The 25,481-nt window shown below is 33.1% G+C and overlaps 2 protein-coding genes across 2 annotated transcripts; one reads left to right on the top strand and one right to left on the bottom strand.

Annotated features, from left to right (window-relative positions):
- Positions 1-5,145: 5,145 nt before the first annotated feature.
- LOC125608629 lies at positions 5,146-7,649 on the top strand. The gene is made up of 4 exons (XM_048779061.1): positions 5,146-6,180; positions 6,508-6,673; positions 6,772-6,860; positions 6,939-7,649. Exons 1-4 carry the CDS (start codon positions 5,146-5,148, stop codon positions 7,647-7,649), a joined length of 2,001 nt encoding a protein of 666 aa, XP_048635018.1.
- Positions 7,650-15,433: 7,784 nt separating this feature from the next.
- LOC125609539 (putative methylesterase 14, chloroplastic) lies at positions 15,434-17,132 on the bottom strand. The gene is made up of 2 exons (XM_048781016.1): positions 16,237-17,132; positions 15,434-15,774 (listed from the first exon to the last, which is right to left on the bottom strand). The coding sequence occupies exons 1-2, from the start codon at positions 16,477-16,479 to the stop codon at positions 15,700-15,702; spliced, it is 318 nt and encodes a 105-aa protein (XP_048636973.1). The 5' UTR covers positions 16,480-17,132; the 3' UTR covers positions 15,434-15,699.
- Positions 17,133-25,481: the final 8,349 nt, after the last annotated feature.

Raw genomic sequence — 25,481 nt, forward strand, 5'->3', positions numbered from 1 at the left:
AAAAATTCTTAAGTAAACATGTTATTAATGGTGGATTTACGAACATGAAGACAAACCTTTGGAGTTTTTTGTCTGTTGAATCAGCTCACCACGATTTCAACTTCGATTATATTTAAGCCATCGGATAGACATGCAAAAAAAAAAAAGCTTTCTGTAAGAATTGATTCGAGTCAACTCTCTGTCAAGGATGAAGAAAACAGAGTAACAATGGGTAACCTTGGAGATGAGACTGAGTCGATTCGTGGAAAACACATATCGTTTCAATCGCTATTAGAGAGTTTTTTTTTTTTTTTTGGAAAACGAAAATCTGTCTGAAAATGGCAAAAATATCTGGTCTCTATTGTGTAAAAGCTATAGAATTTTTGTGGGCTTGAGCCGATTTTATTGATTTCCTTATGTAACAGAATTTGCTTAACATAAATATCTAAATAACTGCCCATCTTGATAATTTTATGAGCTTAAATATAGTCAAGCCACTTTCTGGCCCATTTAAAAAACCAATCACAATTATGTAGCAAATAAAAAAAAATTATAATTAAGTCAACATTATAATGTATTAATACTATAAACATTAATTGTTTTCTTAAAAAAACTATAACATTTTTTAAAATTCATTAAAGATAATATACAATAAAAATAATTCCATTATGAATATAAAACAAACAATATAATGGTTTATTTATAGTTATATAAAATGTATATAAGTATAATTATTAATTTATAATTTGAATTGGATGATATATTTACGTTATATTTTTCAAAAAAATTATTATCTTATTATTTTATCGATTTGTGTCATGGTCCAACTTAGGACCTCAAAATAATATTGATCATACTATATTCCCAAGTTAAACTTTACCTTAATATAAATATTATAATGTGTTCAAAATAATTTATGTATAATTTAAAATCCGAAAGGAATAAAAATTATAGTTTACCCTGACTTTGAAGTTAATAAATAAGAAATCATCTATACTATAAAGGGGAAATTTTACATATACACTTTTCTTGATACCACTTTTCACTTATACCACCACTCAAAGGACATTTTCATAAATACCACATTCATTAATGTGTAAAAGACTAAACTAACCTTACCTTATCTTCAATCTATCGTCTCCTTCTTCTCTACCGTCGTGATCCTTCTTCTCTCTCCGTTTGGATCCACCGTCTCTCTCCGTCGGATCCACCGTCCTTCTTTTCGAGATCCATCGTCTCTCTCCCCGTTGAGATCCTTCTTCTCTCTTCGTTGAGATCTGTCGTCATCTCCGTCGAGATCCGTCGTCGTCTCCGTTGAGTTCCATCGTCACTCTCTCTCACGTATCTGGTGATAAGCAATTACGAGAATCACGATTCAAAACCTCAAAGATGTTGGCTCCTCTCCACGATTCACACTGGTATGTTTCTAATTTGTGTATTTTTTTTGTTCGATTCAAGTAATATTTTGGATTTGTTCTTTCTGTTATAAAAAAAAAGTCAACGAAGGTTTGTTTACAACATGTCGATCTAAGAGAAAGAGTTTCGATAGTGAACATTGAGTTTTCAAAAAATTATAAACCTTTATAAATCTGGGTTCAAGTAATTTTAGGATTTTCTTTCCTCTATTATTCAAAAAACAAATAAGATTTATTTAGACTTGTCATTTGAATAGTTCTGGTTAGGAGAAATATTTTCGGATAGTGAACATTGTATTTTAAAGAATTAGAACCTCTTATAAATCTGGGTTTTAAGATATTGTTGATAGTACAACTCCATGCTTTACAAAGTTTTATAAAGAAGTTTGTAAACAAGAGTTGATCACATATGTCTATAAAAAACATATAAATGTGTGAATTTGAGAAGTCTTATCTTTTATTATCCTATATTCTTTGTAAGACTGTTACCAAAATACATGAACATTATGCTTGGATAAAGTATCTTTAGACCATGATTAAAAGTTAACATCATCTTTTTATTTCGTCTTGCAGTTAGATAGCAATGAATTTTGCACATCTTTGAGATTGCGTCTGAGGATTGATGAAGCTAGAACAGAACCACTAGACAATCTAAAAGTGATTATCCAATCGGTGTCTTGGTCAATAATGTGAAGCATTTTATAAAAGATTATAAATGTAGTTTTATAAGGGTTTATAAATTAGAAGTTTGTAGAGACTTATAAAACGTTGTTTATTCTTTATTACTTCTTATGATTAATACAATGCTTGGATTTCCTGATGAATACAAACATTTGGTGACCCCAACACATCCTGATCTTGATGACATAGATTTTAACAGTGTTGTACAATTAGTTCAACAAAGATATAAAATGAAGAAAATTTAATGGGAACAAGGATTTGTAGATATACTTTTTGCAACATATGATATAGGAAAATAACACATGAAAGAAGATAAAAATGAAGAAAAAAGAAAGCTGAAAAGCAAATAAGAGTTTGTAAATCATTTATAAAACGGTTTGTAAAGTTTATAAGCTATTTATAAAGGTTTATAAATTATTTGTAAGAGTATCTAAACCATTTATAAAGGTTTATAGAACAATTAATAAAGTCTATAAACCATTTATAACTGTTTATAAAAACATAATGAAATTTTATAAACAATTTATAAGGGGTATGTATACAATTTATATGGTTTATAGGTTTAGGAATCAATTAGAAAGTCTCTTAAATAATTTATAAGAGTCTCAAATAATTAATGAAGACTTATAAAAATCATTTATAAGAGTTTGTAAAATAATTTATAAGGGTTATAAGGATATATAAATACTTAATAAGAGTTTATAGATCATTTATAAAATTTTATTTAATTTTTTATGAATTTTATAAACCTATTATAAAGGCTGATAAAACAGTTTATAAAGTATATAAACTATTTATAAATGTTTATTAAAAAAATTATAAAAGTTTATAAATAATTCATAAGGGGAATGTATATAATTTATAAGGTTTATATAGGTATATACATGTTTATAAATCAATTGGAGGTCTTTAAATCAATTATAAGAGTCTATAACCATTTAGAAAGGCTTATAAAACAATTTATAAAGTATATAAACTATATATAAATGTTTATTACAAAAATTATAAATGTTTATAAATAATTTATAAGGGGTATGTATATAATTATAAGGTTTATATATGTATATACTTGTTTAAAAATCAATTGGAAGTCTTTAAATCAATTATAAGAGTCTATAACCATTTAGAAAGACTTATTAAACAATCTATAAGAGTTAATAAAATAATTTTAAAGTGTATGTAAATATTTTCAAGGTGTATATAGGTATATACATGTTAAGAAATCAACCGGAGGTCTTTAAATCAATTATAAGAGTCTATAACCATTTAGAAAGTCTTATTAAACAAGGTGTTATAAAAGAAGTTCTTAAACAAGAGTTCATCGTATATATCTATAGAACAACATATAAACGTGTGAACATGAGAAGTCTTGTGTTGTGTTATCCTATATTCTTTGTAAGACTGTTACCAAAATACATGAACATTATGCTTGGATAAGGTATCTTTACACGATTAAAAGTTAACATTATCTTTTTATTTCGTCAGGCAGTTAGATAGCAATGAATTTTGCACATCTTCGTGATTCATCTGAGGATTTATGAAGCTGGAACAGATCCACTAGATAATCCAAAAGTGATTATCCAATCGGTGTCTTGGTCAATAATGTGAAGCATTTTATAAGAGATTATAAATGTAGTTTTATATGGGTTTATAAATTTGTAAATTAGAGATTTGGGAGACTTATAAAACTTGTTTATTATTTGTTACATCTTTTGGTTAATACAATTTTTGGATTCTCTAAGGAATACAAACATTTGGTGACCCCAACGCATTCAGATCTTAATGACATAGATTTTGACAGTTTTGTACAATTAGTTCAACAAGGATATAAAAAGAAGAAAAGTTAATGGGAACAAAATTTTGTGGATTTACTTTTTGCAGTATATGATATAAAGCAATAACATATGAAAGAAGATAAAAGTGAAGAGAAAAGAAATTTAAAGGGCAAATAATAAATCATTATTTAAATAAAAAAATAAAATTAAAATTAAAAAAAAATTAAAAATTAAAAAAATTAAAAAAGTAAAAAAAATTAAAAAATATAAATATAAATATAAATTAAAAAATTAAAAAAATTAAAAAAAATTAAAAAAGTAAAAAAAATTAAAAAATATAAATATAAATTTTTTTTCTGTTTTCGAATTATACTTTTTCAAATTCGAACTTTTTTATAATTATTTTTTTAAAAAAAAAAAATTTCGAATTTTTTTTTTTTCAAATTACTTTTTGAAAAACGAAAATAATGTTTGAAACTATTTTTTAAAATTTTTTATATATTTTAAGTATTTATTTATATATTTATTAGAATCCTAAATTTCACATTCCAAAAATCCTACCCCACTCCTCGACTCTAAACCCTAAGTCTAGATTAGTTAATCCTAAGGGTATAATTGTCTTTTACCCTTTATTAAAAGTGAGGGTAAAAATGGTTAGTGTAAACATGAAAAGTGGTACTATGAATGTGCTATTTGTGGCAATTTACCAAGAAAGTTACATAAAATAAAAGAGTGTAAAGATAATTGTAAAAAAGTACGATTACCAAACTCATCCATAAGGAGTATACACCTTTTTGTTTTAGTTAGATAATTGTTTGCAACCAATTACATATAGTCTCTTTGTTCATTCCCCCAACTTTGGTCGTATGTAGCTTTAAGTTTTTCTAAACTAAAACACTGTACTTTTCTGGTTAATTTTTGGAAATATAAAACTATGGTCCTTGTAAAAAAGACAAACAAAAACTAGCAATTAAAGATATGAGGGAACAAAACTTTAATGCAAGACAAAACCTCTTCCATTTGAAGAGAGAAATTGCCAAAAATATCATTTTCAAAATACCATTTTTCATGTTTACACTAACCAATTTTACCTTCATCTTTAATGAAGGGTAAAAAACATTTATAACATTTTTTTATTAATTTAACATCGTCCGATCCTTGCAGACATACTCACAAAGCCAACGAGGAGAATAAAAAAGTTTAAGTTTGACAAAAGATGGCTGGATAATGAGGAGTTAAGGCAAGTCATTCTCGAGGGATGGAAATCACCTGATCTCCCTCCTAATGCGACTATAATGGAACACATTTCGAGTTGCCGCAAAGCCTTGAGCGAATGGAGGAGACAACATAATGTTAATTCCGCGAAATTGGTGGAGGAGCTTAAGGAGAAAGTGGAGGGCCTATATGCTGATGATAATGCTATAACTGAAGTGATTGCAGCAGCTCTGAAGGAACTATCTGATGCTCTTAAAGCAGAAGAAATGTTCTGGAAACAGAAGAGTCGAGTGTTTTGGTTGCGTGAAGGGGACATAAATACAAAATTCTTTCATGCTTTGACGAAGCAAAGACGGGCCCGGAACAAGATAACGCAGCTCTGGGATGTAAATGGTAATGTTGTAGAGGATGAAGAAGGATTAGTAGCCATTGCTACAAGCTATTTTAGACAGATTTTTGAATCGTCTAATCCAGAGGATATTGAAGAAGAATTGGCTCAGATTCCTACGACGATTACTGGAGCAATGAATGACAATCTGACATGCCCGGTCACTGAATGGGAGATCAAAGTAGCGCTTTTTTCCATGCATCCCGAGAAGGCTCCAGGCCCGGATAGGATGACTGCGCTTTTTTACCAGAAATTCTGGGATATTGTGAAGGATGATTTAACTCATATGGTTAATATATTTCTTTTTGAGGGGACTGTGGCAGCGGGCTTGAATGATACGAATATATGCCTCATCCCGAAGACTACAAAGCCTAATGAAATGACCCAATTTAGGCCAATTAGCTTATGTAATGTAAGTTACAAGATAATCTCTAAGGTCTTATGCCAGAGATTGAAGAGAGTACTGCCAGGCTTGATATCAGAAACTCAGTCAGCTTTTGTGGCAGGAAGACAAATCCCAGATAATATTATGATAGCCCAAGAAATGTTCCACGCCCTGAGAACGAAACCAAGTGGTCGAAACAAAAGAATGGCTATCAAGACGGACATGAGTAAAGCATACGACAGGATGGAATGGTCATTTATTGTGGCTGTCATGCGAAAGATGGGCTTCTCGGAAACATGGATCGCTTGGATAATGCGATGCATTACGTCAGTTAAGTACAAGGTACTTATGAATGGACAGCCAAGAGGAATTATTGTTCCTGGTAGAGGCCTACGCCAAGGAGATCCTTTGTCTCCTTTCATTTTTATTCTATGCACGGAAGCGCTCGCTAGCCTTCTCAATCATGCAGAGAACCAAGGGAAGATAACGGGGATGCGCGTAACACGTGCGTGCCCTTCGGTATCCCACCTTCTCTTTGCTGATGATAGCCTTTTCTTCTGTAAGGCGGAGCCCCGTAAATGTGAAGAAGTAATGAAAGTGGTCAGGAAGTATGGTAAAGCATCAGGTCAATGTATCAACTTTGATAAATCATCCTTACTCTTTGGTAAGCGAATCAGTGCAAATAGTAGGCAAGAGATTAAAGATGTACTTGGAATCCAAAATGAAGGAGGAATGGGAACCTACCTTGGTATCCCGGAAGACATAAGTGGGTCTAAGTGCAAGCTCTTTGCGTTTCTCAAGGATAAGCTCATGCATAGAGTGAATGGTTGGACAGGTAGGTGGCTATCAAAAGGAGGCAAGGAAGTACTGATTAAATCTATTTTGCTAGCGCTTCCAACTTATGTAATGTCTACGTTCCTTCTCCCTTTGGAGATATGCGAAAACTAGCAGCGGCTATTGCTAAATTTTGGTGGAATTCAAATCCACCGAAACGTGGAATGCACTGGGCGAAATGGGAAAAAGTCTGTCTACCAAGAGAGGAGGGTGGGATTGGCTTTCGTTTGATCCATGAGTTTAATCTGGCTCTTTTGGCGAAACAGGTATGGAGGCTTGTCCAGTTCCTTGACTCTTTGGTAGCCCGGGTGTTGAAAGGAAGATATTATAGGTTGTGCTCACCACTAAGTGTAATCCCAGCTATTAGCCCATCATATGTGTGGACTAGTATCTCGGCGGCAAGGAAGTTGTTGATGATGGGAATCAGACAGAAGGTACACTCAGGATATGAAGTCAAGATCTGGCAGGATCCGTGGATTCCAACGGTGCCGGCGAGAGCAGCTCACCCTGTGGCCCCAGTTATGAACCCCAACATGAGAGTGAGCGATCTCATTAATCAGGAGTCGAAGGATTTGGATGTGAGTCTTTTGGAGAAATACGTCAATCGGGATGACATACCTCTTATAAGGAGCTTAGCCATAAGCTCGGCCCACCGACGGGACACATTTTGCTGGAGCTACACAAGGAATGGACAATACACGGTCAAATCTCGATATTGGGTGGCTCGGACTTTATTAAAGCCAGAGGAAGAAAAGGAAGTCGTGGAGCCAAGTATTACTGAGATTCAAGCCTTTGCTTGGAAGCTGAAGGCGCCGAAGAAGATATGTCATTTTATATGGCAATTGTTAACTGATGATGTGGCAGTAACAAAGAACTTAGTAAGACGCAAGATGAGGTGTGATAACTACTGTCCAAGATGCGGAGAACCTGAAGAATCAGTAACCCATGCCATTTTTGAGTGTCCACCAGCTATGTAGGCCTGGTTATTATCATCAACTCCAACAAGTCCGAATTTGTTTCCAGTATCAAGCGTCTACACGAATATGGATTATCTATTCTGGAGGAAAAGCATCATTGACCCAGAACAAGACAGAGATCCTTATCCGTGGATAATCTGGTATATCTGGAAGGCCAGGAATGATAAACTCTTTAGAGGTATAGACAGAGACCCATTAGAGCTGGTTAGATATGCAGAAAGTGAATGCCAGCCTGGTTTGATGCGATTGAAGTGCCACAACTAGTGATACATGAAAACAACACTGAGGAATCCCAAGTCTTAAGCTTGAGGAATATTTGCTTGCTAGATGGATCATGGACATCTACTGATCACTTCAGTGGATGTGGATGGGTGTGGATGGACAATGGGAGCAACATACAGTTTATGGGGACAAGAAATATCACTAGACGCGAATCAGCCCTGCATTCGGAACTTGAAGCACTGCGGTGGGCAATGGAGAATATGCTCCAACACTCAACATGCCAGAGTTTTGGGACAGACTGCAAGTACCTGATCGCAATGTTAAAAAAACCTCATGCTTGGCCAAGCTTTGCGACGGAACTGGAGAGGATTGAGACGCTTCAAATATGCTTCCCGGAATTCAGCATCATTCATGTACCAAGAGCGCGCAATCAGACTTCAGACTTTTTAGCTAAAACTGCGAGATCCTTCCATAGGGAGTTACTTTTTATTGGTTGTTCTATTCCGGTCTGGTTACCTAGACCACCTCTAGCTTGAGTAATAGAATGGCTTTCGACGTCAAAAAAAAAAAAACTAATTTAAACTTAAAATATCAACTCTAAACCCTAAATCATCAACTCTAAACTTTAAACCTCGAAACATCAATTCTAAATTCTAAATCCTAAACCCCAAAACATCAACTATAAACCCTAAACCCTAAACCTTCAAATCAAAACCCTAAGACATCAAATATAAACCCTCAACCCTAAACCCTAAATCTAAACTTAAAACATCAAATCGAAACCGTAAATCATCAACTCTAAACCCTAAACCATGAAACATCAACTCTAAACCCTAAACTCCAAAACATCAACTCTAAACTCTAAACCCTAAAACTTCAAATCTAAACCCTAAAACATACTCTAAACCATAAACCCTAAATCCTATATTTTTTTGAAATTTGAACCCTAAACCCTAAAACCCTTAACCTTCAAATTTAAACCCTAAAACCCTAAACTTTCAAATCTAAACACTAAAACATCAACTCTAGGGTTTTAGGGTTTAGGGTTTAGAGTTGAAGGTTTAGGGTTTAGGGTTTAGAGTTGATGTTTTAGGGTTTAGGGTTAATTTTTAGGGTTTAGAGTTGATGTTTTAGGGTTTAGGGTTAATTTTTACGGTTTAGGGTTTAGAGTTTACTCTTTAGGGTTTAGGGTTTAGTGTTGATAGTTTAGGGTTTAGTGTTGATGATTTAGGGTGTAGAGGTGAAGTTTAGGGTTTTGGGTTTAGAGTTGATGTTTTAGATTTTAGAGTTGAAGGTTTAGGGTTTAGGGTTTAGAGTTAAAGTTTCGGGGTTTAGGGTTTAGAGTTGTTGTTTCAGGGTTTAGGGTTCGTATTTATAAAAATATAGGGTTTAGGGTTGATGGTTTAGGGTTTAGAATTGAGTTTTAGGGTTTAGTGTTTGAATTTCGAAATAGGGTTTAATGTCTTAGGGTTTAAAATTATTTTTTATTTTTTTAGAATTTTTATTTATTTAAATATTTATTTATTATATACATAAAGAATAAGGGCATAAGAGTCTTTTGTCATTTAATGAATAAAATGTTTTTGAAAATGTCCATTTAGTAATGGTAAAGATGAAATGTGATATCATAAAAGTGGTAAACAAAAAAATTTCCCTATAAAGAGACAAATGACGTCAGTTTACCCATATACAACTCTTGTTTTTCTTCCTATTCAACTCATAAGCCACATAAAAGGAATAACCATGATTGATACTCCGGTTTGTGTGATCATAATGGAAAAAACAGAATCACTTTTAGAGATTGAACGAAGGTTAAAACAAATAACTTGATTTACCACCAAAGTAATGAATTTATTGATACTATAATGTTGGGACTTTGAAATTTTATTAATGTATATAAATATTAATTTATAAAAGTTTTCTTATTTAGATTTCTTATTTTAAGATATATTTATTTTGAGATAAGAAAAATATTTGAGTTTAGTGTATAGACATTAATTGTTATTTTTTGAAATTTGACATTTATATTAATTTTATTATATTGTTTGGTGTATATAATATATTTATTACATAGAACTTAAATGTGGTTTTAGATATAATATAGAGAATTTGACAAATATGACTCAAAACTTGACTTTGATTGCAAAAGTATACTCAAACTTGAATCAAATGCAAAAGTAAGCTAAAAACCTTGTAAGATTACAGCCAGTCCCTTGTGACCAAACAAAAAAACATAACTCATTTTTATGAATATAGCCCCGGTAAGTCTTCTAAGATTATGTTAAGTCTTCTGGACAACGTCCACGGAAGTAGTATGATATAGTTGATCTTAAAAATAATTAATAAATTTTGTAAAACATATTCTGATAAGCGAAAAATGAAAATTATGTAATTATAAACAGTTTTAAATGATATAAATTAAGATATAATAAAATTGAATTGTTTTCAATATAGATGAGTGAAAGTAGTGAATCATGATATTCTTTGGTCAAGGGTTTGGCAAAATATGTTGTAGTATTGTATGTATTCTTAGGGTTAGATTTTGGAAAGCTTAAATGTTTTTTTGAAAAATTCAATTTTTACCTACATGTGATTATTTCTGTGTATAGTAAACACTTTTTAAGTTTAATTTGATTTTATGAAGTGTTTAGATAGTTAGTTTAGTTTATGGGTTATGTTTAGGGTCTAGACGACTATCTGGTGATTAGAAGATATCTTCTAACTCTCGCTAAAAATATTTTAGTTTCCGGCTAAAAATATCGAAGTGTTTCTGGACGACTTACAAGTAAGTCGTCTAGTAAGTCTTCTGATCAAAAATATTTAACCTTATTGGAATTTTGCCTCCTTATATGAAGAAACATTTATACATTCTCTCTCTTCCTCTCAAATGGCTGCAACAAAAATGGTATGTTCCTCATTCTAAAGCTCCCCAACCTCTCTCTAATCTTTTTGAACTTATAAACACCAAAATTTATATCAATTTATTGTTTTTGTCTCATGTATTTCTCACTAGATTATCTTGTTTTGCAGGTTTTTCATCACATGGTTCTCATCTTCCACTCATTTAAAGGTAGATTTATTAATTTTAGATATGTATTTTTGTGTGTTCTATAAAGGTAGATATATCTAATCTTCCACTTATTTTTTCTGTTTTAAGCCATTTGAACGTTTTTGGAGATGCAGGTTTTTCAGATCTGGATTTGGATATGCAGGGTTTTCAAATCTGGAAGACTTCTGGGCTGGAGGACTTCCAGACGACTTCCAGGAAGTCTTCTGAAGGAATCTTCTCCCATGTCTCCCTTTCATAATAGATATGAGCGTTTTGGTAAGTTTGTATGTCTGATTTTTCTTCATTTGGTAACCTCCTGTTGCATAAAGCTCATACATTTTTCCCAAACTAAAACTCTCCAAACCCACTCTAATCTCTTTGACTTGAAAACATTAAATTTTATATGAATTTTTCATTTTTGTCTCATGTCTTTCTCATTAATCTATCTTTTTGTTGCAGGTTTTAATCAAATGCTTCTCATCTTCCATTTGGATATGTACTTTGTGTATTCTATAAAAGTATGTATATCTAATTTTCCACTCATTTTCTCTGCTTTTAAGCCATTTGAACGTTTTTTGAAATGATATGCAGGTTTTTCAGATCTGGGTTTGATATACATGTTTTTCAGATCTGGATCAAACTTTGGAAGACCTATGGGAAGTCAATTGCGAATCTAACTTCTGCATTGACCAGGAGACTTCCATGTAAGTCGTCTACAGCCAAACGACTTACCCAGAAGTCGTCTGGACGAACATATCTGGAAAAAAAAAACTAATTTCATAGTTTCAACGAGTGAGATAACTTGTTTAGCACACAAAAGTATTCTCCAAGCACCCAGAACCTCAAACAAAAGTGACCCACCAAGAATCGTAAGCTTCAATGGCTCTATAAACCATAAAAAATTTATAATCAAAATCTTGGGTTTTTTTTTGGATGAATATTGAGAGAAAGTAAAGAGATGTTTTTAATTCATAAGAATTGAGAAAGAAAGAGTGTAAATCGATTTTTAGGTGCATTAAACGCTTCAAATTGGTTGTTCATGGTGGTTGGTGTATTGATGACAATGACAATATTGTGAATACTTGAGGAAGATGAGAGTGATAGAGTAAAATATGCATTTTCGTAAAAAAAACAAAAAGTGATGGCATTTTCGTGAATAAGCGGAACTTTGGGGATGAAAGAGGCAAGTCAAAGTTCTAAAAAAATGGGTTAGTTTTGTGTTTGACTTCAAGTTTTGAGTCATACTTGTAAAAAACCCATATAATATTATTAAATCTCATCAAAAATATATTAAGTTTTTAGAAAATATAAAGATAATTCTATTATGAATATAAACAAACAAAGTAATAACAGATTCTTACTTATATAAAAAATGTATACATATAAATTATTAATTTATAATTTTAGTGGGACCATATATTTACATAGAATTTTCTAAAAAAAATATTATCTTATTATTTTATCAATTTATGTCAAATTTTGAACCGGCCCAAATTGGGACCGACGAAATTTATTAATTTATAGAGATTATTAATTTATCTAGTATTAATTTACAAAAATAAAAGGGTGTGAAATATAATTGTAAAAAGGTACGATCACAACTCATCCATAAGGCGTATGCGTCTTTTTGTTTTAGTTAGATAACTAGTGTTGGTCCCGTACTAACGTACGGGTAAATAATTCCTGATAATAATCCTAGAAAATTATAACAACTAACAGTAATAATAAGCTAAATCTCTATTTACCATATTACTCTAATCTTGTCACACACAGCACCGCAATATGCCATCTTTACGTTTTTAATGGCAAGTTTAGCTAGATTTTTTTTGCATATATCCATGATAAACTAAAAATTCACCCAAAAAATTTAATTAACATTAAAAAAACAATAAGATTATAACTTTCCATCTTAACAAAAAAAAAGTGCTAAACTATTACCTTTAGTATTCCATAGTCTGATTTTTAAATCTATTTGTGCTATCTTGTTGCTCATTCCTCTTCTTGTAAATAATCTATAAAAAACAATTCAAACAGAATCATACAAAAAAGTATTACTCTGAGAAGTAGATAAAGATAATTTTGACTAAAAAAGAAATCATAAAGTTATCTCGAATTTTGATGCTACACTCAAAACCTAAAATAATTAAAAGAAATGAAACGATTAAAAAAAGATGACAATAAAAGGATGAAAAAAACATCTTGAGTTAATACTGGATTCTGTGGGTAGCACATAAATTTCTACCAAAAAAACATTTTGAGTTAACACATGATTTTGGCTAAGACACTTCTACAATTTTATGGTCAAACCATCATTAAAGATTTAAGGCCCTGTTTTTTTTTTCTAAAGACTATAAAGTAAATAAAAGTATTTTTACCTGAAGTTGAGAATGGTCAAACTTTTTGCATATCCGCATCAGCTTCGATGCTTCTTCAAGTGAGCTTTGATTTTTTCATACATGTCTGTAGAAAATTAAAATAAATTTCAAAACTGAGCGATACAAATATTTATGCTATATTTTATATGAACGCCTAGATTACTGTATCATTATCCCTACGCAATTTTAAACTCGACCGCCATATTAAAAAAAAAGAGTATTAATCCACACAATGAATGATAAAAATTTCGAACTGGTATAAAAAAAGAAGATATGAAAAAACCTATCAAGAATTCAAGATCAAAACTGAAAATTTGGAGAGATGAAGGATCGTTTGTTTTGCGTCGTTGAACAACTGGAGATTGTAAAAGAGATTCTTAACTTTTAACGAAGCTTGTAAAGAAATTTGTTGATGAGTTGAATTTATATGCTACAATTGAAAACAGTTTATGCGAAAGAGGTGGAGATCGTGGTTTTAGAAAGAAGTGAAAAAGGTTAATATCTTGTTAGTTCGAGTGAGAAACAATCTAGAGAAAAAACTGTAATAATAACGCATTTAATTTTTTCTAATTAATTTTGAAGCACAAGCCATGTGGCAAAATTTTATTGGCCATGTGACTTGTGCTTTAGTATATAAAGGATTGGTTGCAACCAATTGCATATAGTCTCATTTTTTATTCCCCCGACCTTAGTCATATGTAGCTTTAAGTTTTTTTTTAAACAAAAAATGGTACTTTTCAGGTTAATTTTTGGAAAACCAAAACTAATAGACCTTGTAAAATGAACAGACAAAAACTGGCAATTAAAGATCTGAGAGAACAAAAATTTAATGCCAGACAAAAACTATTCCATATGAAGAGACAAATGACGTCAATTAACCCATATGGAACTCTTATTTTTCTTCCTATTGAACTCATAATCAACATAAAAGGAATAACAATGATTGATGTTGCGGCTTGAATGATCATAATGGAAAAACAATATCACTTTAGAGATTGAACGAAGGTTAACACAAAAAAATTAATTTATCACCAAAGCAATGAATTTACGGATACTATAATCATGAAGTTAATTATAAAAAGGAAGTTACAGAAAATCAAAGGGTGCGAAAGATAATTGTAAATATGTACGATCGCCAAACTTTTCACTAGTTTTGATTGTATATTTGAGTGGTAAATTTTGTAACATCACAAATGAAATAAAACCAATGTTAATGTTTCAGTTTCTTTGCCTTTAATAGGAGGCTGTTTGTTTCATCATTTGTCATCTCCATCTGATGAGGACTTCCTAAAAATTAAAGTTGTCCAATTGGACAAAAGTCCATGAAACCCAAATTAGATGGGTTTAACCCACTTGAGCATGGACAGTCCAATAAACATATACAAATCTAGGATTGTCTAATTTTGGGTGTAAATCACATTTTACCGCCAAAACCGCAAATCACGTTTTCTACCAAAACCGCAAAATCATGTTTTTTGTCAAAACCGTAAAATCATGTTTTTTCACCAAAAGCGCAAAATCCCATTTTTCTACCAAAAACCATAAAAATAAATTATTCCCCCAAATTTGTAAAATCATGTATTCTCGCCAAAACTGCAAAATCATGTTTTCCCGCCAAAACCGAAAAAATCATGTTTTCCCGCCAAAATCTCAAAATCTTATTTTCTCACCAAAACCGCAAAAATCATGTTTTTTCTGTCAAAACCAAAAAAAAATTTCCCGCCAAATTTATAAAATCATGTTTCCCGCCAAAAGCGCAAAAATTATGTTTTCCCGCTAAAGCCGCAAAATTACGTTTTTCCATCAAAACCGAAAAAAAAAATTTCCAATAAATTTGTAAATTGTGTTTTTTTTTCCAAAACCGTAAAATTTATTAAAATCATTTTTTTGTCAAATCGTAAAATCATAATTTTTTTTTACAAAACTATGAAGTTACATTTTTGGTAAAATCACTAAAAAATTATTTGTCTAACAAAAAAAATAAAAAATTGATATTTTTGAGCTCTGTGGATAATCCATCTCGTTATGATCCTATTTGAGATTGGTCTTATTTGGACGGTGTTTATTTGGGCTTCAACAATTCATGTCCAATAAATAAGATTGTCCAACTGGACAAACCCATTTGGACATGGACAATCCAGTTGACATCCCTATCATCGACATCATAGCAAATGCAAACAGAATCATGATTATCAATGATTACCAAATGCAAACACTAAGTTAGCGTTTTGGAGTGTACCTTGTTGGATGATTGATTAAAGTACAAGCCCTTTCATGTGTTGTTTCTAAAACATGAATCCTGTAGGAGGCTTGTCTTATCCGTTACCATAGATTAAGAACTGCGACTCTTTCATGAACCGCTCTGCGGAACCAAGCTGCAACAGTCTCTCCCTCAACATTGTCGTCACGTCAGGTATAACTTCTTTACTGTCAAGCTCTCCAATGAAAAATCAGGTACCTCCAATGAAAAATCAGGTACCTGAAGAAAGAAGGATGTTAGATACATGTTTCAAAAATAAGCTTCCTAAACCATTCATTGTTTTAACATCTTAAATCAAGTTTAAAGCAAAACAGCATCACTTTCAAACAAAACCTATTCAATTTCACTTCTTTCCGAGAACAAGCAAATCCTTACAGGACTTTTAGAAACAAGAGGAGAGACAAAAGCGCTTTTGACACTAACAAAGTTTATCAGCACTTAGTGTTGTAAGGTTGTGGAATGTCCAAAGTCACTCGTAGATTTTTAGTTAAGCTGGTCCCAACTCCCAACCCACTGTCAGTAAAGTTGGAATCCAACAGATAAGTTAGCTTCTGTTTTCTAACTTTTACGGAAAGAATCTCCTCTTCTCCACTTTTGTAATGGCCTTTTCTTCTCATACATAAGTTCCCAATAATCATTAAACCAACACATTATTGAACAAAAAGGCAAAGAACCAGTAACCTGCTTGCCATTAGAAAACGGGTCAGAGAGTGTCCGTTGTTTCCTGGTGCCTGTAGACCTGGCCCGTCTAGACATGGATCCGTCGAATATCTGAGAAAGCTGAGCTTGATGAATCGCCATGGACAGAGCTCGTCGATGCAACATCTCTTCGTCGGCAAGCAGTTTTCTCTGTGAAAGATTCATTCTCTTGCTCTTGGACCCATCTTTGCTGTCCTTCATCATGGAGATAATCTTGCTATCCATCTTTTCCAACTTGAGACTGACCAGAAGCTGATTCCGAGTTTATGGGAATTCAATAAATTCTCGAGAAAACGGCATGCTGTTTCCGAGAAAGTCAAAGTTTTGCCCTAAGATGGGATCAAGCGATAAGCTTATTATTTCCAGAGAGGAGAGAGCCTGTGAGGAAAACAATCCGTCGTTAGTTAGGCTAGGGATAGGAGTTCGAGTACCAGTTCGGGTCGGGTATTTCGGTATAGAGATATAAAACTCGTTCGGATATTTTTGTATTTTGGGTCTGATCATGTATTTTTAATTCAGGTTCGGTTATTTCGGATCGGGTTCTTATATTTAGATTTTGAAAATATAACTTTTATTTAACCGATTTTTTTTATTTTTAATAGACTGAGTGATTAATAGATTTGGAGATAACAATGTAAAAATAAATAAACATTAATTTGGTCATTTTTAAAAAACATTGGATGTAACTTTTGTTAATACATAAAACAAAAAGCTTGACATGCATTCTAAGTGAGTATCAAATCATTTTATATGTACTTATATGTATATTATATGATTTTAAAGTATGTGTAACATCAATATAAATATTTTAAATAAAATAAAAGATTTAAATTAAAAATATAAGGTTATATATACTTATGTTCGGTTATTTTCGGGTATCCATTCGGGTTTGGATATTACCTGTTCGGATTCAGATATCCAATCTCTCATAAATCAATATCCGTTCGGGTATTTTGCTATTTCGGTTCGGATTTCGGTTTGGATTTTTCGGGTCAGGTTCGGGTACAACTTCGGATATCGAGTAAAGTGCCCAGGTCTTGCTGAGGTCAACTCCAATGGACAGCAAAACACCAAATTTGATGTGAATTCATCTCCACTAAAAAACTAAAAATGACACTATCGCCAAATATTGGGTAGAATAACACTATTAATCACACTAAATATTAAATATTTATATTTTATTATGTTTCATTTAAGGATATAGTTCAACTGTTATTATTAATCAGTTCAAATTTGTTATTAAACATAAATATATTGTATTTTAAAATTATTTTTACATGATTTAAATATTTCTTATTTTATTTTCAAATAAGAAATCACAAAGTGATTATTATCATTTTCTTTATATTGTAAAAAATAAAATATCATAGAACTTTTATATTTTATTTTATTTTCAAATAAAAATCACCAAATTATTATCATTTACTTTATCTTATAATGTATTTTTATTTTATAATGTTGATTATAATCTTTATTCAAGTTATATTTTAATCAGAATGAAAAATTAATAATATTACATTATTGCAATGTTAGATTTAATAGTAATTAATTAAAACTTTATGTAATACTATTAAATTCACCAAACAACAAAATAACATTCTTATTTTTTATTTATTGTATAATATAGTTAAACTTGTATTACTAACAAATACAAATTTTATTAAAATAAATATATGATTTTATTATGTGCTTTTCATAATTAATAGTTTGTAATTTTTAATATAATATTATATATAAAATAAATACACAAAATGTATAATTTTATTAAACCAAAAATATAAATGTAAATAAATTTGATAAACATATTAATTAAAAAAATTTAACAAACATGTGATAAAAACATTTTTCAATTTCAAATAATAAAAATAAAAAATTTATTAAAACTGAAAACATAAAATAATATATAATATTATCTTTGGTGTAATATTTGGTGTCATGATTGGAGATGACAAAAAGATTTTGACACCATAACACCAAATTTTGTGTAATTTTAACCCCATATTTAGTGTCATGGTTGGAGATGTCCTAATACACTTGTGTGACTTGTGTCTGAACTTTTGTACCAACGCAAGGCAAAAAAACAAGGACAGAGAGTGATTTGGACATAACCCCTGTTTGGAACTACGCTAGGCGCTAGTCGGGCGGCAATCCCGGGCGTAGCAAGTTACCAAAAAATCGGGGAGTACTCGGAGATTACGCGGGGTCTAGTTTTAAATACAATTTAATATATGTATAATATATTTAGCTAATTTTAAACAGGATGACACATGTTCTTAGACATAATTATATAATTTTTTATATATAATTTTAAACAGCCTCTTTTTGATTTGTCGGTGTATTTGGTACGAAAAATTCCTAAATGAAGTAATTTTTTTTAATAATCCAGGTAATCCGGACACCCCGGAGAGAACCCGACTAGCGTCTAAGTACACCTCCGCTGAAGACATCCTGGAGAGCCACTTTTTTCACCCCGTTTTAATCGACGGTAGCCAGTGGGATTCGAACCATTATAAATGAAGTAAGTATGTGTTTGTTTTGGGGTTTGATAGCTAATTGTAATTATTTAGTAATGAATAATTACACAAAATCTGTCAATAATGAGTAAAAAATAATCAACGTGTTTCAACTTTACACGGACGAAAAAAACTTAGGCGGTCTAGACGGAAATTTGGCAGGAATTAAACGATCAACGCGGGAATTAAGTGGTCTTACACGGGTCAACGTCCCGATTTGGGCATATTCGCCGCAGTCAACCTCTGAACAACGCATAGGCGACTGCGTTTTTGAACAAGGGACATAACACATATGTATGCAAAGTTTGTTGAGGCTGTAGATTCACTTATTTGGTGAGAGATTTCCTTTTTTTTTTCTGCACCTAATTAAAACATAAGTGACACATATTCTTATTTACTTTCATTGCTTATGTTCCTAGCAAAAATACAAAAATTCCCAAATCATAATTAATTTTCAAAGTTTTTCATCTAATCTTAATTTAATAGAATTGCAAGTTCAGTGAATTAAGACAATCTGAATCTGGATCAATGTGCTGAAGGTTGAGCTAACAATTCACACATCACTCACTGCCGTTTGATCATAATGAAGTTCAGCTTCAGCCGTCAGTCTTCCCTTAATCCGAACTAGAGGAGCTATGCTTTCCAGCATCAATATTTTTTTCTTTGAAATATATATTTTTATTCAACCCGAATAATCGAGAAATCAGATCTTGTTACAAAACCACTTTGAACAAAAGTTTCAAAGTCAAACTATTACAAAACTAGCTTCGGACGCCCACTAAACCGGACACATTCCGCTAGCACGTTTTCAAAATCTTTTGGAATCGGTTACTGTTCTCTACCTTTGATGAACACCACGAGAATGTGAGGTTCTCCTTGTTGCCTTGGATGCCGGGACTTTCCATGTTGTCTCCAGAGTAGCTAGTTCCCGATGAAATCCACAAAGCTTATAACCGTAACTGTCTATGAAATACTAGACGACCAATAGGAGAGGGTTTCGAGTACATACCGCAAGAGGCCTTGCAACCGCCACCAAATCTGGGCATGTACACAACACCTCAAAGCGCTTGAAACCGAGTCCCAAACCGAGTAAGCACCCGGTACTGCTGTCACCAAACCGAACAGCAAGAAAACAGGCTAATTTTGCTGACACCACCAAACAAGTATGCCTCCATAACCTGCACAAAAAGTCAAGAACACCACACCAGGAGTGTACAATGACCAAGTGTTGACACTAAGCCGGTCAATGACTCCCGAGAACCGGTTCGACACATGTGGACTTCAAGAACCGAAGACCCATAACTAAGCTGATAAACCTCCTAACCGGTGTTGCGGGAAGAGGTACACCAAGAACAAACAAAAGGCTGAAATCCGATACAGAAACCGCTGCTTCCTCACATATGAACTTGAAAGGTAGCCGTGGGAGGAGAGAACAAGATGACGTAGATCGACAAGAAGCCTACCAACCGGCCATAAACGACAATCAAAGCCACTGCTTATCTAACCACATGAACCTTGATAGAAACCTAGAACCATACCCGCCTGCGAACCAGATCTCTGGATTCGCCTTCAGAGGAAACGACCCAACGAATCACACCTAACAACAGAGAGAGAGGAACTGTACCACATCGACACCGGTGAGGCCAAGAGCCAAACACCATTGAAGGATGATTCCTCCACCAGAACCACCACACAGAATTGCAGAACTGAGAGAAGAAAAAATTCCGCCTCACCTCGCCTCGACAACGACAACAAAATTCGGACTAGATCTGAAGGAAAAAATCGATCTGTTCCATAGAGCTAAAAGCTAACCACCCCCTAGGCCACCGCCTCCTCAGCCTCAACGAGAATCCAATGGTAGCATAGACGTTGCCGAGGACACCCACCACGGGAGCAGTGAAGATGTCAGTTGAAAACCCTACCCAAGATCCGCAACATATCGACAAAGAGACAAAGAAATCGGAGGTTAGCAACACAAAAACAAGAGTAAAGGGGAGAGGAGCTTCCCCGCGACGCTCACGCGCTAGCCGGACGCCAGTGTCAGAGCCGAGAAGACCACACACGTGTAAGAGGGAGAGCTAAGGAGAGAGAGACTTTGGGGAGAGAGAAAGGCTTGTGACTAACATCATCAATCTCATGGTTGGTTTCCGGAATGAGTGGATATTTTCCTAGTTGGATTATGTACTATCTTATTCTATTTTTTTGGACACAATTATCTTTTACCATTTTCCTAAGTTAGATTAAATTATAAAGAAAATCCATTTTAGGTGCATATGGATAACATTTTCAGTTTGAGGACCATATCATTCATTGTTCCATTTTTTTTCATGCATAACGATGATTTCTTATTCTTCATTACTAATATGACTTGTGAGCAGAGCAAGCCTTGCCTGATCTATTAATACATTTGCCTTGAATCTTCGTGTTTACAAAATTTTGTTTAAAAGAAAACTTCTACTAAAAAGCCTATATTGAATAAAAGCTACCAATATACTCAATTTGATAGGCTAAATAAAAAATAAATAAATATCTTTTTCTTAAAAAATTTGATATTTCATTTATTTTTTTAACCGTATAAATTATTTGTACATTAAAATTCTTCCATTTTTTCGGTTGTGGATCTTATTACCACATGGTTATTGATAAAGTATTCATTTAATGGAAAACACGACTTTGGAAACTTAGAAACAGAGTGCTCAAAAAAAAATTTCAAAGAAAAGATCTCTAAAGTATTCAATCCACATCCCTTTTGGTTTGTTCCAAAATTTATTTTGTACTAAGCAATTGTAAAACTATTGACATGGAAAAGATACACACATAAAATCTCTTTAAAAATAGAAACTATACACATGTTAGCACGTATATGGGAACAACTCCCATAACCTAGGAATGTGAGCTAATACTTGCGGGACTCGTCTAGTTATATTCTTTTTTTTTTGGTCAAAAAAGGTAGTGTCACCCAGTGCCGGTCCTGAGATATTTATGGTCCAATACGAAATACAAAAAAAGAGGCCCTTCGATAACACATAAAAAATTTGTCAATAAAAATGTTAAATTTATGATTGAAAATTACAATATCTTTAAAACTAGTTAAATTTTTTTTTATCAATTCTTAAATATTGGGTTTTTACCTTTTTTTCTACAAAATCATCTATCAAACTTTCATAATCAAATGCTTTTATCATATCTGTTTTAATCCATAACATTGAAGACAATTATGTTAAATTATTATATTCCTTTTAATCCACTCATATTAAATAACACTAAAGGCTATATAAAACTTAGTTGTCTTTTATTTAGAGATGGCCCATCACCTTCTTAACTTATCGAACCCAAATAGTTCATTCCAGCGTGAATGGAACCCAAATAGCGGTAGTTACAGTTGCAGCCCTTTTACCACTAGGCCAACTCAACCTTGGTTCGTCTAGTTATATTCTTTGCAGGGGGAAGTTGGTAAACAGATTTCAGATATTTAAAATACGGGTACAAATGTATATTGATTTTCTTTTATGTGAGATGGGTGTATGTCTGTCAAATTTAAATTATATATACCGACTAATGCGTAATTTCCTTTAAAAAATAAAAGTATTTAACTACAAAATTTTATATTGTTTATAAATAGTATAATATATATATATTGATTAAAAATTAATCTATTTTTAAATGTGTTTATTTATTTACTATATAACTTATACTATATTTTTTTAATAAAACTTTTTTTTGTTTTAATTAATAATTGCATGTATCCTGCATGTCATCCATAAATTAAAAAAGGATGAGTGCAAGTGTAATATGTACGCTCCATACGAAATTTTGGCGATTTTCTAGGGTTTGTGATTTCTCACCGTCGCCGTTGTGGCTTTGATGAGGGATCCTGAAGATGGGGGACTGCAGACAGTGAAGGTGATAACGCAAGAGAAACAAGTTGGTGTGTATGCATCAGTGGTTCAGAAGAAGCATACTCTCAAGAAATTTGACGTAAATCTGACGGTGGTTGATGGGAAACCATAAGTCGAGATACCCGATGAGATCTATGATAACTCTGAGCCTCTCTGGGAAGATTTTTTGATCGGAAAATTTCTCGAAACAGCTCCACACAATGCAAAAGTTCATGTCATCGTAAACAAAATTTGGAACCAAGGAGATAAAAACCAGATAATTGAGGTCTATGAAGTGAATTCAACAGCAATGAGGTTCAAAATTCCGAATACTCAGATTCGATCAAGGGTTTTTGGAAGAGGGATGTGGAACATTGCGGAAGTTTCTTTGGTGGTGTCAAAGTGGTCTCCTATGGTTGAGAAGACAAAAGAAGAGAAAACTACAATTCCAATGTGGGTTTATCTGAAAAATGTCCCTATGAATATGTTTTCATGGGATGGGTTGAGTTTCATGACAAGTCCAGTGGGTAGGCCAATTCGAGTTCATACAGAGACAACTTCTTGCTCACAATTTGATGTAGCTAAGATCTTTGTTAATGTTGATCTGACTAAGGAGCTTCCGAAATCGATTAAGTTCTCAAAGAATGGCAAAGGCTTCCTAGTGGATTTCATCTTTCCGTGGTTACCAATCCGTTGTAAGCTATGTGATCAATGGAGTCACTCGGAGAACAAGTGTGTTATGAGTAAAAATGTGGTTGAGGTAGCAGTAGAGAAAGATGTCTCAGATATATTAAAAGAGGATGTGGTAGAACAAGAGACAAGGAAATCAATAGGAGAAGTGGAGGTTGAAACCGTCTCAGGTTCAGCATCTGTTCAAAAAAAGGTTATGCAGGAAGATGCTGAGAGTGACAAGCTAACTGAAGTAATTAGTTCTGGAGATGTTGAGGAGGGTGATATAGAAGAGGGGAAAATCATCAGTAACTGGGCAAAAGTATCACTAGATAACATTGGCAGAAGTTTAGTGGGTAAATCACAAGCTCTATTATTGGAACAAGGGAAAGTGATTTCTCCATCGAGAATTTCAGTTCTACAAAAAGTTATGGAAGAGGAGACTCAAACAAATAAATATGCTGTAGATATGGATGGGGAAAACAAGGATCAGAATTTGCACTCTGAGGACAAGATCCACGATGATGCATAAGGAAAAGATGGTCATTTGCAAATGGAGAATAAAGTTGATATTGCAGATGAGGTAATTGTATGTTCTACGCAAAACTGGTGTGGAGAGCAGTACATCACGTCAACTGTTACCAAGGGATTCAATGAGCAAACACAAGTTTCTCACGGTTGCTTCAGCCAATATTACGAGGGATAGCATCCCAAGTAATGTCAAAAGAAGCACCCGGAGATCAAACCAATGACTGGGGTTTTTTGGAATATGCGCGGATTCAATCAAACTACAAAATATGCTGCTGTCCGCGATTGGATAAACCAAAATGATATGAAATTTGGAGGTTTGTTGGAGACTAGGTTTAAGGAAAAGAAAGCAGAAGATATAGTTGGCATGGTTTTTCAAGACTGGTCTTTCATGTCAAATTATGAGTTTTATTCTCTAGGTCGGATATGGATTCTCTGGAGTTCATCAGTACGTGTTTTTCCGGTGTTTAAGAGTGACCAGCTAATCACTATTTCAGTTTTGTTGGAGGGTAGATCAGAGGAGTTCTTTTGACGTTTTTGTCTACATATCAAACTTTATGGAAAGTAGGAAAGTCTTATGGGCTGATTTGAGAAACCATCAAGATTCTCCTATGTTCAGGAAAAAACCATGGCTATTTATGGGAGATTTTAATGAAATTTTGGATGGCAGGGAGTACAAAAACTATACGACCTCGCCATCAATACTGGTTGGTATGAGAGAATTTCAAGAAGCTGCAAGATATTGCTCGATGATAGATATGAGCTATCATGGACCTCTTTTCACAAGGTGTAATAAACTTGATGAGGGAATGGTGTGTAAGAAACTGGATAGGGTCCTAATGAACGATGTGTGGATGCACCAATTTCCTCAGGTATATTGTGTATTTAAACCGGGGGGCTGTTCTAATCATTTACGATGTCGCATTCAGTTTGACGATGTCAAGGAAAAGAAACATCGATCATTTAAGTTTACAAATGCAGTGGCGACGACATCTCAATTCATTCCAGTCGTGGGAGGGTTTTGGAATGAGACATATAAGCTGTTTCACTCGACATCAGCTATGCACAGATTTTCCAAGAAACTCAAAGCTCTAAAGGCACTGCTAAGGAAGCTAAGCAAAGAAAAATTAGCCATCTTCCGGTAAGGGTTAAAGATGCATATACTAGACTATGTGAGAAGCAACATATAACTCTTGATCGACCTTCTCCGGAGAGTGTTAAAGAGGAAGCATAAGCGTATGATAAATGGAAGAAATTGGCACTAATAGAAGATGATTTTTATAAGCAGAAGTCCTAGCTTCACTGGCTGCAAGTTGGTGATGGCAACAATAAAGTGTTCCATAATGCTGCTAAGATGAGGGAGGTCCGTAACTCCATCCCGGAAGTAAAGTGTCCTAATGGGATTATTGCCAACAATGATGAAGATATAAAATTGGAGGCTGTCAGATTTTTTCAGGAATTTCTTACGCACAAGCCTGATGACATTGAAGATATTTCAATAAACATGCTTCAGGAACTTATGCAGTTTCAGTGCAATGACTTGGAGAAAGGTCAGTTGATTAAGGAAGTGACCAGGGAAGAGATTAAAAGAACTCTTTTTAAGATGGAAGCTACAAGTCTCCAGGGTCGGATGGATATA

The sequence above is a fragment of the Brassica napus genome, chromosome A5 (genome assembly GCF_020379485.1).
Source record: "Brassica napus cultivar Da-Ae chromosome A5, Da-Ae, whole genome shotgun sequence".
In the NCBI taxonomy this organism is placed as follows: domain Eukaryota; kingdom Viridiplantae; phylum Streptophyta; class Magnoliopsida; order Brassicales; family Brassicaceae; genus Brassica; species Brassica napus.